The sequence below is a fragment of the Balaenoptera musculus genome, chromosome 8 (genome assembly GCF_009873245.2).
Source record: "Balaenoptera musculus isolate JJ_BM4_2016_0621 chromosome 8, mBalMus1.pri.v3, whole genome shotgun sequence".
Taxonomy (NCBI): domain Eukaryota; kingdom Metazoa; phylum Chordata; class Mammalia; order Artiodactyla; family Balaenopteridae; genus Balaenoptera; species Balaenoptera musculus.
Genome location: NC_045792.1, coordinates 23,176,586 through 23,190,143, shown reverse-complemented (window position 1 = coordinate 23,190,143; position 13,558 = coordinate 23,176,586). Strand labels below are relative to the sequence as shown.

Genomic DNA, 13,558 nt, shown 5'->3' with positions numbered 1-13,558 from the left:
TAAACAATGTTTCCCAGGCATTGACTGCATCAGAGATAAATACTATAACCATCAATGGTTACACAAACACTTCACTTGTTCCCAATTCAGTTTAAAGAATCAAAATAAAATAAAAGGTAAAAGGTAGAATTTCTGAGAAATTGCTTTAGTTATTTGCTTTAGTAAAATATGTCACTGCATTTGCAGAGTTCTTGCTCTATTTTATTAAAGCTAATTCTATGTAAAGGTACTCACCAAATTCACCCTCAGTCATCCTGTTATGCATTGAATTGTGTCCCCTCCAAAGTTAAATGTGTTGAAGTCCCAACCCCCAGTACCTCAGAATATGGCTTTATTTGGAAATAGTGACTTTCCAGATGTAATTAAGATAAGGTCACTAGGATGCACCCTAATCCCTTTTCCCCTCACTTGTGCACCACATAGTTCCTTTCCTTGAGTCTCTGGACACTGTCCAGTGATGAGTTGGACTTAGGGAAAGGAAGAGGCTCTGCCTAGGCTTTGAGCCTCAGTCATATGCTCATTCAATTTCCAGAACTTTCTGCATTGGATTACCAGGCATATACACCTAGATTATAAAATGTTGTTGATCATTTCTTGTCTTCTCCTTCAAGAACCGTATAGATGGCAGGGCCAAGGCAGAATTCAGGTGTCCTTGGGTCAAAATCTTATTTTTATACTGCTAAACTTTATATGTTTGAGCTTCACTCTCTGTGTAGTAGGATGGAGTAAAGGTTTATAAACAGAAGAAGGACATGATCAGATAGACTTATGTACCTCCCAGATGTCCACTGGAGTCTTCTTCACCTTTCAGATCCAAATAAGATCTGGATCAAATTTCCATGTCTTATCTGGGGGGGTACAATGCCTTTTTGAAGACTTCTGTGAAATACCAAGGGATTTATGTTCTTATGGTTACCTCAGCCTCTAAGCTCCCACATCTGCTATATTAGTTCTGTTTAGGCATCTTCTATTCTGTACCTATTGCTATTGCTCTGTATCTCACCAACCCAGACACAAAACTTAGAACTTTTATTTTATTGCCACAATGCAAACCCCGACATGTGGCATTTGTATGTATGGAACCCTTTGCTAAGGTGAATAGGGTTTGTGATGTTTATAATAACTCTCAAGGAAAACTGAGAAGAAACTGACTATGTTGGTCCAGGACTGTGCAGTGAGGCTAATGAGTTCACACTGCCCCAAACTACATGTTTGGGGGGCTTCTCCAGCACCATTCAACATGCACATGGAGCATTTACAGTTTAACTGGCCTGGACTTGGAGTATAACTGAAGGAAAAGGGAACACGGTATTTTAACGTGTGGTTTAAGTGACAGATCTAGGCTGATTTGGGCTGTTGGTAAAAACTAACGGGGTTTAGACATGAAAAGATTATATGGTCTCTAGTGCCACCTGTTGCCCAACTAAATGAAGAACTACCAACTTTTTTTTTTTTTAACATCTTTATTGGAGTATAATTGCTTTACAATCGTGTGTTAGTTTCTGCTTTCTAACAAAGTGAATCAGTTATACATATACATATGTTCCCGTATCTCTTCCCTCTTGTGTCTCCCTCCCTCCCACCCTCCCTATCCCACCCCTCTAGGTGGTCACAAAGCACCGAGCTGATCTCCCTGTGCTATGCGGCTGCTTCCCACTAGCTATCTATTTTACATTTGGTAGTGTATATATGTCCATGCCACTCTCTCACTTTGTCACAGCTTACCCTTCCCCCTCCCCATATCCTCAAGTCCACTCTCTAGTAGGTCTGTGTCTTTATTCCCGTCTTGCCCCTAGGTTCTTCATGACCTTTTTTTTTTTTCTTAGATTCCATATATATGTGTTAGCATACAGTATTTGTTTTTCTCTTTCTGACTTACTTCACTCTGTATGACAGACTCTAGGTCCATCGACCTCACTACAAATAACTCAATTTCGTTTCTTTTTATGGCTGAGTAATATTCCATTGTATATATGTGCCACATCTTCTTTATCCATTCATCTGTTGATGGGCATTTAGGTTGCTTCCATGTCCTGGCTATTGTAAATAGAGCTGCAATGAACATTTTGGTACATGACTCTTTTTGAATTATGGTTTTCTCAGGGGATATGCCCAGTAGTGGGATTGCTGGGTCATATGGTAAGAACTACCAACTTTTCATCGTTCTCTGAAGAACTAGACACCTGGAGATTAGGGAAAAAATGCCTGATTTTAACAACATTCCTCAAAACAACAGCCTCCCAAGGCTGAGCTGGGGGCAGGGTAGGAAGTGGTACTGGGTGGTTCAACTGCAGTGGCATCTGCTCTGGACAGCAGAGAAATAGCCAGTTTAGGAGCCTCCAAGCATGACATCCTCTGTGAGTACCTTAGGACCAGTAGCAACAGGCAGGCTGTAATGGAAAAAACAAGGGGTTTTTCAGACCTATATTCATATTCCACTAGCTACAGTTATCTGTATTTCTTCTCCCAAGTGAGGGAACCTCTGTCATATATTTATAACATATATCCAGTAAATATAAATTTAAAACTCTCTTCAAAAGGTTGTATCAACACTTGCTTAATGTTTTCAAGGAAGATCCCTAAGAAAATATAAACCATAATTATCTCATGAATTCCATTTTTAATAGAAATTTTAAAACCAGATGTCTATGGTTTGGAAGGTAAGGTGCACCTTTGCTCTCTCTTTTGTACAGAGCACATTCATTTAAAACCGAGTTCCCAGACCTTGTGGATGTTCCATCAGATGGTCACGAAGGTGCCATGGAACCCGTAAGGCATTTGCACAGGCACCTCTGCTCGGCCCAGTTCTTCAAAGTTCTTGGCATCCAAGACTAGGAGGAAGTTTCTTTCATTCTAGAAAAGGAAAGCCAATACTGAAAATTCTCTTATTTTTTTTCTATAAAAAAATCTGTCTGTCTCCTCCAGTGGGCTGTAAAATTTCTAAGACAGAGACTACATATTACTCATCTTCATGTCCACCCCCAGCAACTAGCACAGTGCCTTGCCTATTCATTCACTAAATGTTTGCAGAATGCTGAACTGAACAGAAAAGGAAATTACAGCTGAAGAAGTTCATATCTAGAGTAAAGAATAAGTTCTTTATATCAATCACCTTCATAGGATCTCTTTGGGTTTAAGGATCTTTTTACCTGCCCCTTTTCAATCTCCTAAGAGACATAAAAATTCTTCTAAAATGAAATGCCTCCATTTTGTGTTACTTTGGAGCTGTTCAAAATGTAGCATTGCAAGGCAGACTGAGATTTGCCCTGGTCTAATTACAGGAGTGGCAAGTACCTGGCATGAGGACCAAGTCCTCCTAAGCCCATGGCAGGCATTACTAATTGATCACAGCACTTTCCTCACCTAAACCTTAAAAAGCCTCAGAATCCAACACCCCAGTAATAATTGATCAAAGCTGGTACTCAAAGTGAACCTACTGCCACAAGACTGCCCTAGACAAGAAGTTATATATCGACATTATTGGGACTTCCCTGGTGGTCCAGTGGTTAAGACTCCGTGCTCCCAGTGCAGGGGGCCCAGGTTCGATCCCTGGTCAGGCAACTAAGAGCCCGCATGCCACAACTAAAGATCCCATGTGCTGCAACTAAGACCCAGTGCAGCCAAATAAATATTAAAAAAAAAAAAAAGATGTCAACATTTTTGAGATACTAGGTCAGGGCCTATCACAGTAGATTTTTGGATCACTCAATTTATTTTATTTTATTTTTTAGGTTTTTTTTTTTTAATATTTATTTATTTATTTATTTTGGCTGCACCGGGTCTTCGCTGCAGCATGTGGACTCTTTAGTTGCGGCATGCATGCGGGATCTAGTTCCCCGACCAGGGATGGAACCCGGGTCCCCTGCACTGGGAGCACGGAGTCTTACCCACTGGACCACAAGGGAAGTCCCTTGGGTCACTCAATTTAAATTGGCAGCACAGATGGTGGTATGAAACATTAGACTAGAATTCAGAAGTTTGGGATTTAAATACTGGCTTTACCACTATGAGATCTGATGCAAGTCTCTTTCAACTTCCTTAAGTTACAAATTCTACGTGTAAAATGGTACCCCACAAAGTTGTTTTGATGACTAAATAACATAATATGTATGAAAGAGGTTTGTAAATTCCTATGCAAATGTAAATTATTATTATGGTTCTAAAATAGAACTTTAAAACAGTAATAAAGTACTGATTATGATAAAAGGGTACCCAAATAATGAGAGGAAGAAAAGGGAGAAGGTGCCAAATTGGAATCAAAATAAACCATCAACAGCATCACTAAATATAACCCTCAAAAGGCCCAGTGCTATTTCTCTTTCTGACGAGTGACGGAAATACATTTACCTGGTTGGGAGTGATCACCACAGAAAGAATAACCCCACCGTCTTCTTCATTGGTTCCTGGTACTGGAACAAAAACAGGTTCTGAGGGATAAAAGCCATCTTCTCTCCAAACCTGTAAGTCCCCAGAAAAGTATTTGATAAAAGACTGGTTATGAGCTAGAAGCGTTCTATAGTGATTGTCAGTCCCAGCATGAATTTGGCTGTCAATGCAATGGTCCAACAGTAGAAGAATCAGGCTTACTGAGTTAAATATAGGAGAGGGAGCTTTTGCAGCTACAGATTCCATCATCATCAAACACAACTGGTGTAATTATAGTTTCCCATCAACCTGAAATAGAGGTGTCCCATGATTTCTCTCAAAATACTATCAAGCATAGAATTATTTCTCTGGGCTTGTGGTTCATTTAGATTCCCTAGAGGGAACATACCCCTAATCTATGTGATTCCATGGTTCTCAGATTTAATAAAAGTAAGTGGCTGAGCTGCTTAAATATTAAAAAATCTCAAGACCTACCTTAAAAAAAAAACAGAAATTAATTCAAAGGGCAGAATAGGTTTTTTAAGAGTTCAGAAAAGGAAAGAGAATTTCATTACCGTCAGTGTCTTGTTCACCACGTCAACCTTGATCAGAGAATCGCCCACCAAATGCCGAAAGCCACAGCCATAGAAGAACTGATACTTTTTGCCACTGAATTGGCCATAGTTGATCTGGGGAAATTCAACACCTCCTTCCTCTTCTAGGTCCTCAGGATATAGATTTTCATAAGAACACCAAATCTAAATCAGGGCACAAAAGGATTTGTAGTGATTGCTTAATTCTTACTTTCTTCAGTGTAGGTCAGCGTGGGGCTAACACCCTATAAGAGTTTGTGACAGGGCTTGAAAACTGAGGTTCTATGTCATTTTTTAATATTGTTCCTCTTTTCATCATGTGTATGAACATATAAAAGATTATCTGGTTTTGTGACTAAGCTGTCAAATGGCATAGGAGGTAGAAGTGGGCTTTTATTCTACTAAAGCTGAGACATTGTTAGCTACACAATGATATGTAAGTGCAAATTATCTAAAAGGTGGGGATGGTCAATTCCTATCTCAAATACTTAGACATTCCACAACCATTAGAAAGTTTCATATATTTGTTTCAAAACACAAAAGGGATAGGTAAATACACTGCTCACTCCCACCCAGAATTCTGTGGCTCTTTTGCAAGCCATGCTCCATGACCTTACCCTGCTCAGCTGAATGTTATAAAACTTACTGGGCACCAAACATTGTGGAGAACAGCCACACTACATAGCCACACTACTTTACTAGTGAATGAAGAAACACTACTGAGGATCAAAGTCTTAGTCTAATGTCCATTCATAGCATACCTTTCCATCAGCCTGTTTCACAGCACTGGCTGAAGAATAGGACAATGGGCTGAGGTTCTCTCCCTCAGGGGCATTCAAACTGACACGTAAGGGCAAAACAAACCTTCGAGGAAAAGATCTGGCTACTGAATTATAGACCTGTTCAGGAGAGAGAAATAAACTGTTGAGAAAATTGTCATTCATAGAATAACAGCATGTCCCAATAACTGAGATCCAGTCAATATTATTGGCATTTCTAAGTAATTGCATAAATGATCATTTTCACTCATTCATTTACTCAGCAAATATCAGTTGAGTACCTACAATAGGCCAAGCTCTGTTTTAGACACTGAGAATACAACAGTGAACAAAACAGTCTCTAGCCTTATATTCTAGTGGAGAAAGAATGATAATAGATATGAAATATATGTTACTTAAGTAGTATCAAATAAATAAATGATTATATAGCTCAAAGTCAGATAGTGATAACTGCCAATAAGAAACACACTGAAGGGTGAGGGACTAGAGAGTAAAATGGGTGCTTCCTTCCTCGGGTTTGGTCCAGGAAGAACTCTGTGTGGAAATGGGCTAACTTAGCAGGCCTGGGTTGCTCAAACCCTGCATATTCTCAGGAAACGCCCGTTTTCATGACTGGTCCTTGGCCCGCACCTGGGAACGGAGCTCTTTGAATATTCAGTCTGATAAGAGTATGTTCGCATGCCTGAGGCCTTGAGGCGTAATGTACTAATTTGTTCTTATAGTTTATGCTAACAACGTGATTCATAATGAACACCTGCCTTCTCTATGGGGCTCTAGAACTTCAGTAATTGAGGTTACTCATGTAGGGGCTATATATGTTATGTGTTGATCCCCAATAAACACCCTGGACCACCAGCTTGGTGGGCTTCCCTGGCAGGCAACATTTCGCACATGTTGTCACGAGTTGCTGGAGGAATCAAGCATATCCTGGGAGAGGGCTCTTGAAAGCACGCACCTGGTTTCCTCCAGACTTCATCCCATGTACCTTTCTTTTTTTCTGATTATTCTGGGACCCATAAGCCCTCCTAGTGAATCATTAAAACAAAGAGTGGTTTTGGGGATCCCCCCAACACAGCATCTCTGCAGAGATGATGCTTAAGCAGGAGATCCTAATAAAATAAGTGTATTTTTTATGACAGTAAGAATGGTTTAAGCACATCTTCCTCTCTTGAAATATTGTAAGATGGGGAACAAACTATGCCATTTTCCCCCATATACCTAGCCCATATTATCTCCATAACATGCAGAATGTTTTTACTAAGTAAAGACTTAGTGCTATTTTTAACCTTTGTAAACAATTAGCTTTTAAAATTTTATTTTTAAATTTATTTAAACATTTTTGTCTTTTGCAAAACCATAGGTGAACAAAAAGGGAGTGCCAATAATGGTTAGTTAGGCAATATGGATCAACTGTTTCCCTGAGAACAGATAGAAAAACTGGACAAAATGTTTAAAACAGCTATTTGAAGGCGCTGGTGAGCTAAAAAAGGCAATGAAGAACAACGGGGCATCGATTTGGAAGGAGAAGGAAACCCACAAAAACTACATATTGGGGGCAAATTTTCCACTAAGGACATCAGCTGCTTTTAAGAACAGGCAGCTGAAAGGCTGAGAAAATATAAAAGAATTTTTTATTAAACATTTTAATTTTGAGATATATATTGCAGACCCACAAGCAGCTGTAAGAAATAATACAGAAAAACAAACAATTGATTTTAAAATGGGCAAAGGACTAGACTAGACATTTCACCAAGATATACAAATAGCCAATAAGTACATGAAAAGATGCTCAACATTATTAGTCATTAGGGAAATGCAAATCAAAATACAGTAAGATAATACTTCACACTCATTAGGATGGCTATCATAAAACAAAAAACAAAACAAAACAACAAAACAAACAAACAAAAAAAACCCAGAAAACAACAAGTGTTTGTGAGAATGTGAAGAAAGTGGAACCCTTGTGCATTGCTGGTGGGAATGTAAAATGGTGCATCTGCTGTTAAAAACAAGTTGGCGGTTCCTCAAAGAGTTAGATATAATAGAATTATCATATGATCCAGCAATTCCACTTCTAGGTATATGCCAAAAAAGAATTGAAAACAAGGACTCAAACAGATACTTGTACACCAGTGTTCATAACAGCATTATTCATAATAGCCAAAAGCTGAAAACAACCCAAATGTCCCCCAACAGATGAATAAACAAAAGGTAGTATATACATACAAGGAATATTATTAAATCTTTAAAAGGAATGAGATTCTGATACATGTTACAACATGGATAACCCATGAAAAGATTATGCTAAATGAAATAAGCCAGACACAAAAGAAAAAATCTTGTATGATTCTACTTATATGAGGTACCTAGAATAGGCAAATTCATAGAAACAGAAAGTAGAATAAGGGCTACCAAGAGCTGGGGAGAGGGAGGAGATAGGGAGCTGTTATTTAATGGGTACAGAGTTTCTGTCTGGGATGATGAAAAAGTTCTGGAAATGAATAGTGATGTTGGTTGCACAACATCATTAATGTATTTAATGTCACTGAATTATACACCTAAAAATAGTTAAAATAGTAACTTTTGTGTTATGTATATTTTACCACATTAAGAAAAACAAACAATGCAGAGAGATCCCATGTATCCTTCATCCAGTCTCACCAATGATGACCTCTTACATAACTACACTACAACGGGGAAACTTACATGGATATAATCCACCAACATTATTCAGATTTCACCAATTTAACACATATTCATTTGTGTTTGCATGTGTGTGTGTGTGTTTAGTTTTATGCAATTTTATGACATGTAAATTCATATGATCACCACCATACTCAAGGTACAGAACAGTTCCATCACCACAAGGATCCTTCATGTTACCCTTTTATAAGGATATTGCCATACCAACTCCCCCATCACTTGGCCCTAATGAGAAGAGATTTTGATAGTTTTGAGGAGCTAGAGAAATAAAAGTTGTAGTTCAAAGTCTCCAAGAAGGGGAAGCATTGATAAACCTCTAGCTCTTTGGGTCAGGATCCCTTAGGCTGTACCCTAGAAGTAAAAATAAACAAAAATAGTCCAGCTCTTGCAGCGACTGTATCACGTTTCAAATTTTCTCAATCCCTATAACTAGATTAAGAATATCTTCAATTGATAATGTACTCTAGCCATCTGCCAGAAGCAAATGAAAATCTTCCCTAGAGGAAGATAACAGAGTCTCAAAATATCCCTCCTACAATTTTTCAAACACAGTATTCTGTATAGAATAAAAATTAGTCAGCACATGAGACGACAAGAGAGCACGATTTAAAAAACAACAACAACAAGATAAACAACAGATGATAGAAACAGAACCACAAGTGATCCAGATAATAGAGTTATCAGACTTTTAACTATTCTGAATATGTTGGAGGAAATTATTTTAAATTGGGATTGTAGCAGAGAACTAAAATTATAAAAGAGAAAGGAATCAAAATTCTAGAACTGAAAAATGCAATGAGTTTAGGAACATAGTGCCTAGGTTTAACAGCAGAATATACACAGCTGAAGAAGAATGTTTGAACTGTAAGATAGATAAGAAGAAAATATCCAAAGCAAGATACTTAGACCAAAGGATAGAAGATACTAAAAAGAACATAAGCAACAGAGGGATAGAGTGAAAAGGGGTAGCATATGTGTACTGTAATCCCAGAAAGAAAAGAGAGAAAAGACTTACCAGATACAATATTTGAAGAAATAATAGGTGAAATTTTTCAAAACTAATGAAAGACATCAAACCATTGATTCAAGAATCTTTAAGGAAAAAAAAAGTAAAAATAAATCAAAAGGAACTCATACTAAAAAATATCATAGTACTAACTACAGAAAACCAAAGAGAAAATCTTTGGGGGGTGGTGGTTCAACTTCAAAGGAGCAAAGCTTTAGACTGACAGCTGATTTCTTAAGAGAAATCAGAAGACAATGAAATGATATCTTTAAAGTGTCAAAAGAAAATAACAACCTAGATTCTTTATCCAGTGGAAACATCCTTCAAGAAAGAAGGTAAAATAAAGACATTTTTCTGACAAGCAAAAACAGAGATTTCATCACCAGCATATCTGAACTAAAGAAAATACTAAAAGACGTTCTTCAGTCAGAAAGAAAATGATTCCACATGGATGCTCAGAGAGGCTAGAAGGAATTAAGAGCAAGAGAAGGTACAGATGTGGGTAAATGGGTAGTATGGGTAATTATGACTACATAAAACAACATTAATAATAATGCCTTATAAGGGTTAATATATAGAGAAAATTAAAATATATAAGAACAGTAGCATACAAATCAGGAGTAGAGTAAATGAAGTTAAAGTGTTCCAGGGTCCTTGCATTGTCTGGAAAGAATTAAAAGAACTGATTTATAATACATTGTGTTAAATCAAGGATGCATATTGTAACCTCTCAAATAATCACTGAAAGAATGTATAACTACCAAGCTAATGGTCAGAGGGTGGAGTGATGTTTGGGGGAGGGGAGGTGGAAATGAAATAATAAAATATACTCAACTCATGTAGAGAAGGCAAGAAAGGAGAGAAAACAAGAACTAGTGAGACAAATAGGAAGCAAATAGTCAGATGGCATATTTAAACCTCAAAATATTAATGACTGGTTTAACTAAATGCCCCAATCAAAAGTCAAGAATTAGCACAATGGATTTTCTAAGTATATGTTGCTTACATGGTACATATTTAGAAAGATTAAAAGTAAAAGGATGGGAAAGTTATAGCACACAAACATCATGGCAAAAAGCATTACTTAGAGATAAATATTCAATAAACCAGGAAGGTAAAACAATTCTAAATTTGTATGCACACAGAGCACCAACATATGTAAATTTTAAATTAGCATAACTATGAGGAGAAACAGAAAAATCTATACTCCAAGCAAAAGATTTTAATATACATTTCATGTTATATGTTAACTGATAGATAGAGATCAATAAGAATAAAGAAGATTTGAATAATATTATTTAAAAATATGACCTAATCAACATATATAAAACACTACATCCAAAATTCATTATTTTAAATGCACATAAAACATTTTTCAAAATAATCTTTTGCTGGGCCATAAAGCAAATCTCAATAAATTTCATAAACTTCAAATCATACAGTAAAATTAAGCTAGAAATCAATGGGAAAAATAACTAGAAAGATTTCCATTTGTCTGAAAGTTTAAAAAAAATTTTCAAAGAATAAATCTCAGTGAAAGTTAGAAAATACTTTAACTGAATAGTAATAAAACATATCAAAACTTGTGGGATGCTCTGCTAGACAGAGATTTATCATCCCAAAGGTATATATGTTGAGGAGGGAAAGGTAGAAAAATAACAAACTAAGGTTTTATATCCTTAGTTAGAAAAGGAACACATTAAGCACAAAGAAAGTAGAAAAGGAAATGAAAATAATAGCATAAATTGATGAAACTGAAAACAAACACACATTAAAGAATATCAACTAAGCCAAAAAGTTGGTCTTTTGAAAAGTCCTCATTAAATTGATGAGAACCTAGCAAGCCTAAAGGAACAAAAAAGACAGCAAAAATAACCATATAAGGGATAAAAACAGGGGCTATCAATTAACCCTACCTACATTTTTTTAAAACATAGAATATCATGAATAACATTAGATCAACAAATTTGAAATTTTAGATGGCATTAATAAATTTCTTAGAAAAAGACTATTCACCAAATCTGACACAATAAGAAATAGAGAATCAGAATAACCCTATACTATTAAAGAAACGTAATTTATAATTTAAGATCTACCTACAAAGAAACTTACGGGCCCAGATGACCTTACTGTTGAATTATTCCAAACATTTAAGAAATAATGCCAATCTTACACTTTTCATGCAGAGAATAGAAAAGAGAACAATTTCCTACTCACTGTATGAGATTAGCAAAACTTTAATAACAAAACCTAACAAGGGGGCTTCCCTGGGGAGCAGTGGTTAAGAATCCGCCTGCCAATGCAGGGGACATGGGTTTGAGCCCTGGTCCAAGAGTATCCCACATGCCGCAGAGCAACTAAGCCTGTGCACCACAACTACTGAGCCTGTGCTCTAGAGCCTGTGAACCACAACTGATGAAGCCCACATGCCACAACTACTGAAGCCCGAGCGCCTGGAGCCTGTGCTCCGCAACAAGAGAAGCCACTGCAATGAGAAGCCCGTGCACTGCAACGAAGAGTAGCCCCTGCTCGCCACAACTAGAGAAAGCCTGCACGCAGCAACGAAGACCCAACGCAGCCAAAAATTAAAATTAATTAATTAATTAATTAAATCCATTTAAAAAAACTAACAAGGACATTATAAGAAAGAAAAATTACAGGCCAATCTTAATCATGAAATTGATGCCAAAAAATGCTAAATAAGATATTAGCAGAGAAAATCCAGAAATATATTAAAAATACAGTGTGACCAACTGGGATTTACTTCAGGAATAGAAGGTTAGTTTAACATTCAAAAATCAATCAATGGCTATTATAAACGTTTTAAAATCAATCAGTGTATCTCACCACATTTGTAGAAGAAAGGATAAGTCATGTCATTATCTCAACAGTGCAAAAAAAACATTTGATAAAATCCAACATCCACTCATGAGAAAAATTATTAGTAAACAAGCAGGTGTACATCAGCATCATAGTGCATGATATGCTCCCTTTGTCTCTCCCTTCAGTCTACAACCAATAACATAATGTTAACTCAAGAAAGGTTCATCTGCCCAACACACTGGAAGGCTGGAGAGTTCCACACATTTGTACATCTAAAGGTGGGTGGACTGGAGCACACTGAAGAGGCAGAACTGAGAGGAAAGCAGAGGTGGTGCTTATAATCCCGACTCCCAGCTACAGTAGCTGAGCCTGCAGCCCCAGAGAACCCAGTAACAGCAGGGGAGGCAGCACACATGACTCCGGCCTCCTGGCTGCAGCAGCACCCACAGCCGCAGGGAATCAAGCAACAGTGGCAGCGGGGCCTGTGACCCCTCCAGCCATGGAGGTGGCCACAACCCAGCCCCCTATCCACAGCTGTGGTGCCTGGGAACCCAACAACTCCAGACACAGCAGAGGCCCCAGCCACCCTGGCTACCCCCACCACCACCCTCCCCCAACAGCAGCAGTGCCTGCAACACAGGCAACCCCAACGTGACAGATGTACCCACCATCCCGATGCCCGAGGCAGCAACACCAGCAGCAGCAGTGACACCGGCAGCAGCAAAGCACCAGTGAGCCTGGAGGCATAAGGTATGAGAGGGAGGGCACCAGGCAACCCCTCTCACAGAGGTGGTAGAGGGTGGAAAGTGTTGATTTTCAAATATAGCCAGAGGCAGCTCAAGTAAGAGAAACCAAAAACTTGTGCCACCTACTTATGAACAAAAGAAAGCCCTCTAATAACTAACCTGTTGAATTGTTAGCATCTAGTAAAAAAAAAAAAAGCTTTACCTAAAGAAGAAAGGTGTTTGCTACTTCAAATGCGCTGGCTACATCAACTCATTAAGCACCATAAAAAAAACATGGTAACACAGTATCACATAAAGAAAAAGACAAATCTCCAGAAATCAAACCTAAAGTCATGGAATATTACAATCTAACTGATAGAGAATTCAAAATAGCTGTCCTGAAGAAACCTGATGAGCTACAAGAAAACTGAGAAAGGCAGTTCAATGAGTTCAGAAATAAAACAAATGAACAGAAGAAATATCTTACCAAAGAGATTGAAACTATGAAAAATAACCAACCGGAAATTCTGGAGCTGAAGAATTCAGTAAATGAGATGAAGAACA

At 37.8% G+C, this 13,558-nt stretch overlaps 1 protein-coding gene across 4 annotated transcripts in view; it reads right to left on the bottom strand.

Annotated features, from left to right (window-relative positions):
* Positions 1-2,025: 2,025 nt before the first annotated feature.
* The window catches only part of BCO2 (beta-carotene oxygenase 2), a 57,008-nt gene continuing 45,475 nt past the window's right edge, over positions 2,026-13,558 (bottom strand). For 3 of the 4 annotated variants that reach the window (XM_036862094.1, XM_036862095.1, XM_036862096.1), the window contains 5 exons: positions 5,720-5,857; positions 4,941-5,123; positions 4,348-4,458; positions 2,725-2,853; positions 2,026-2,390 (listed from right to left, as the gene is read on the bottom strand). In XM_036862094.1, the coding sequence (XP_036717989.1) occupies positions 2,740-2,853; positions 4,348-4,458; positions 4,941-5,123; positions 5,720-5,857 (546 nt within the window). In that variant the 3' untranslated portion in view covers positions 2,026-2,390; positions 2,725-2,739. Of the gene's footprint in view, positions 2,391-2,724; positions 2,854-4,347; positions 4,459-4,940; positions 5,124-5,719; positions 5,858-13,558 lie in introns of those variants that run through there. The other variant, XM_036862097.1, reaches the window with a different exon arrangement.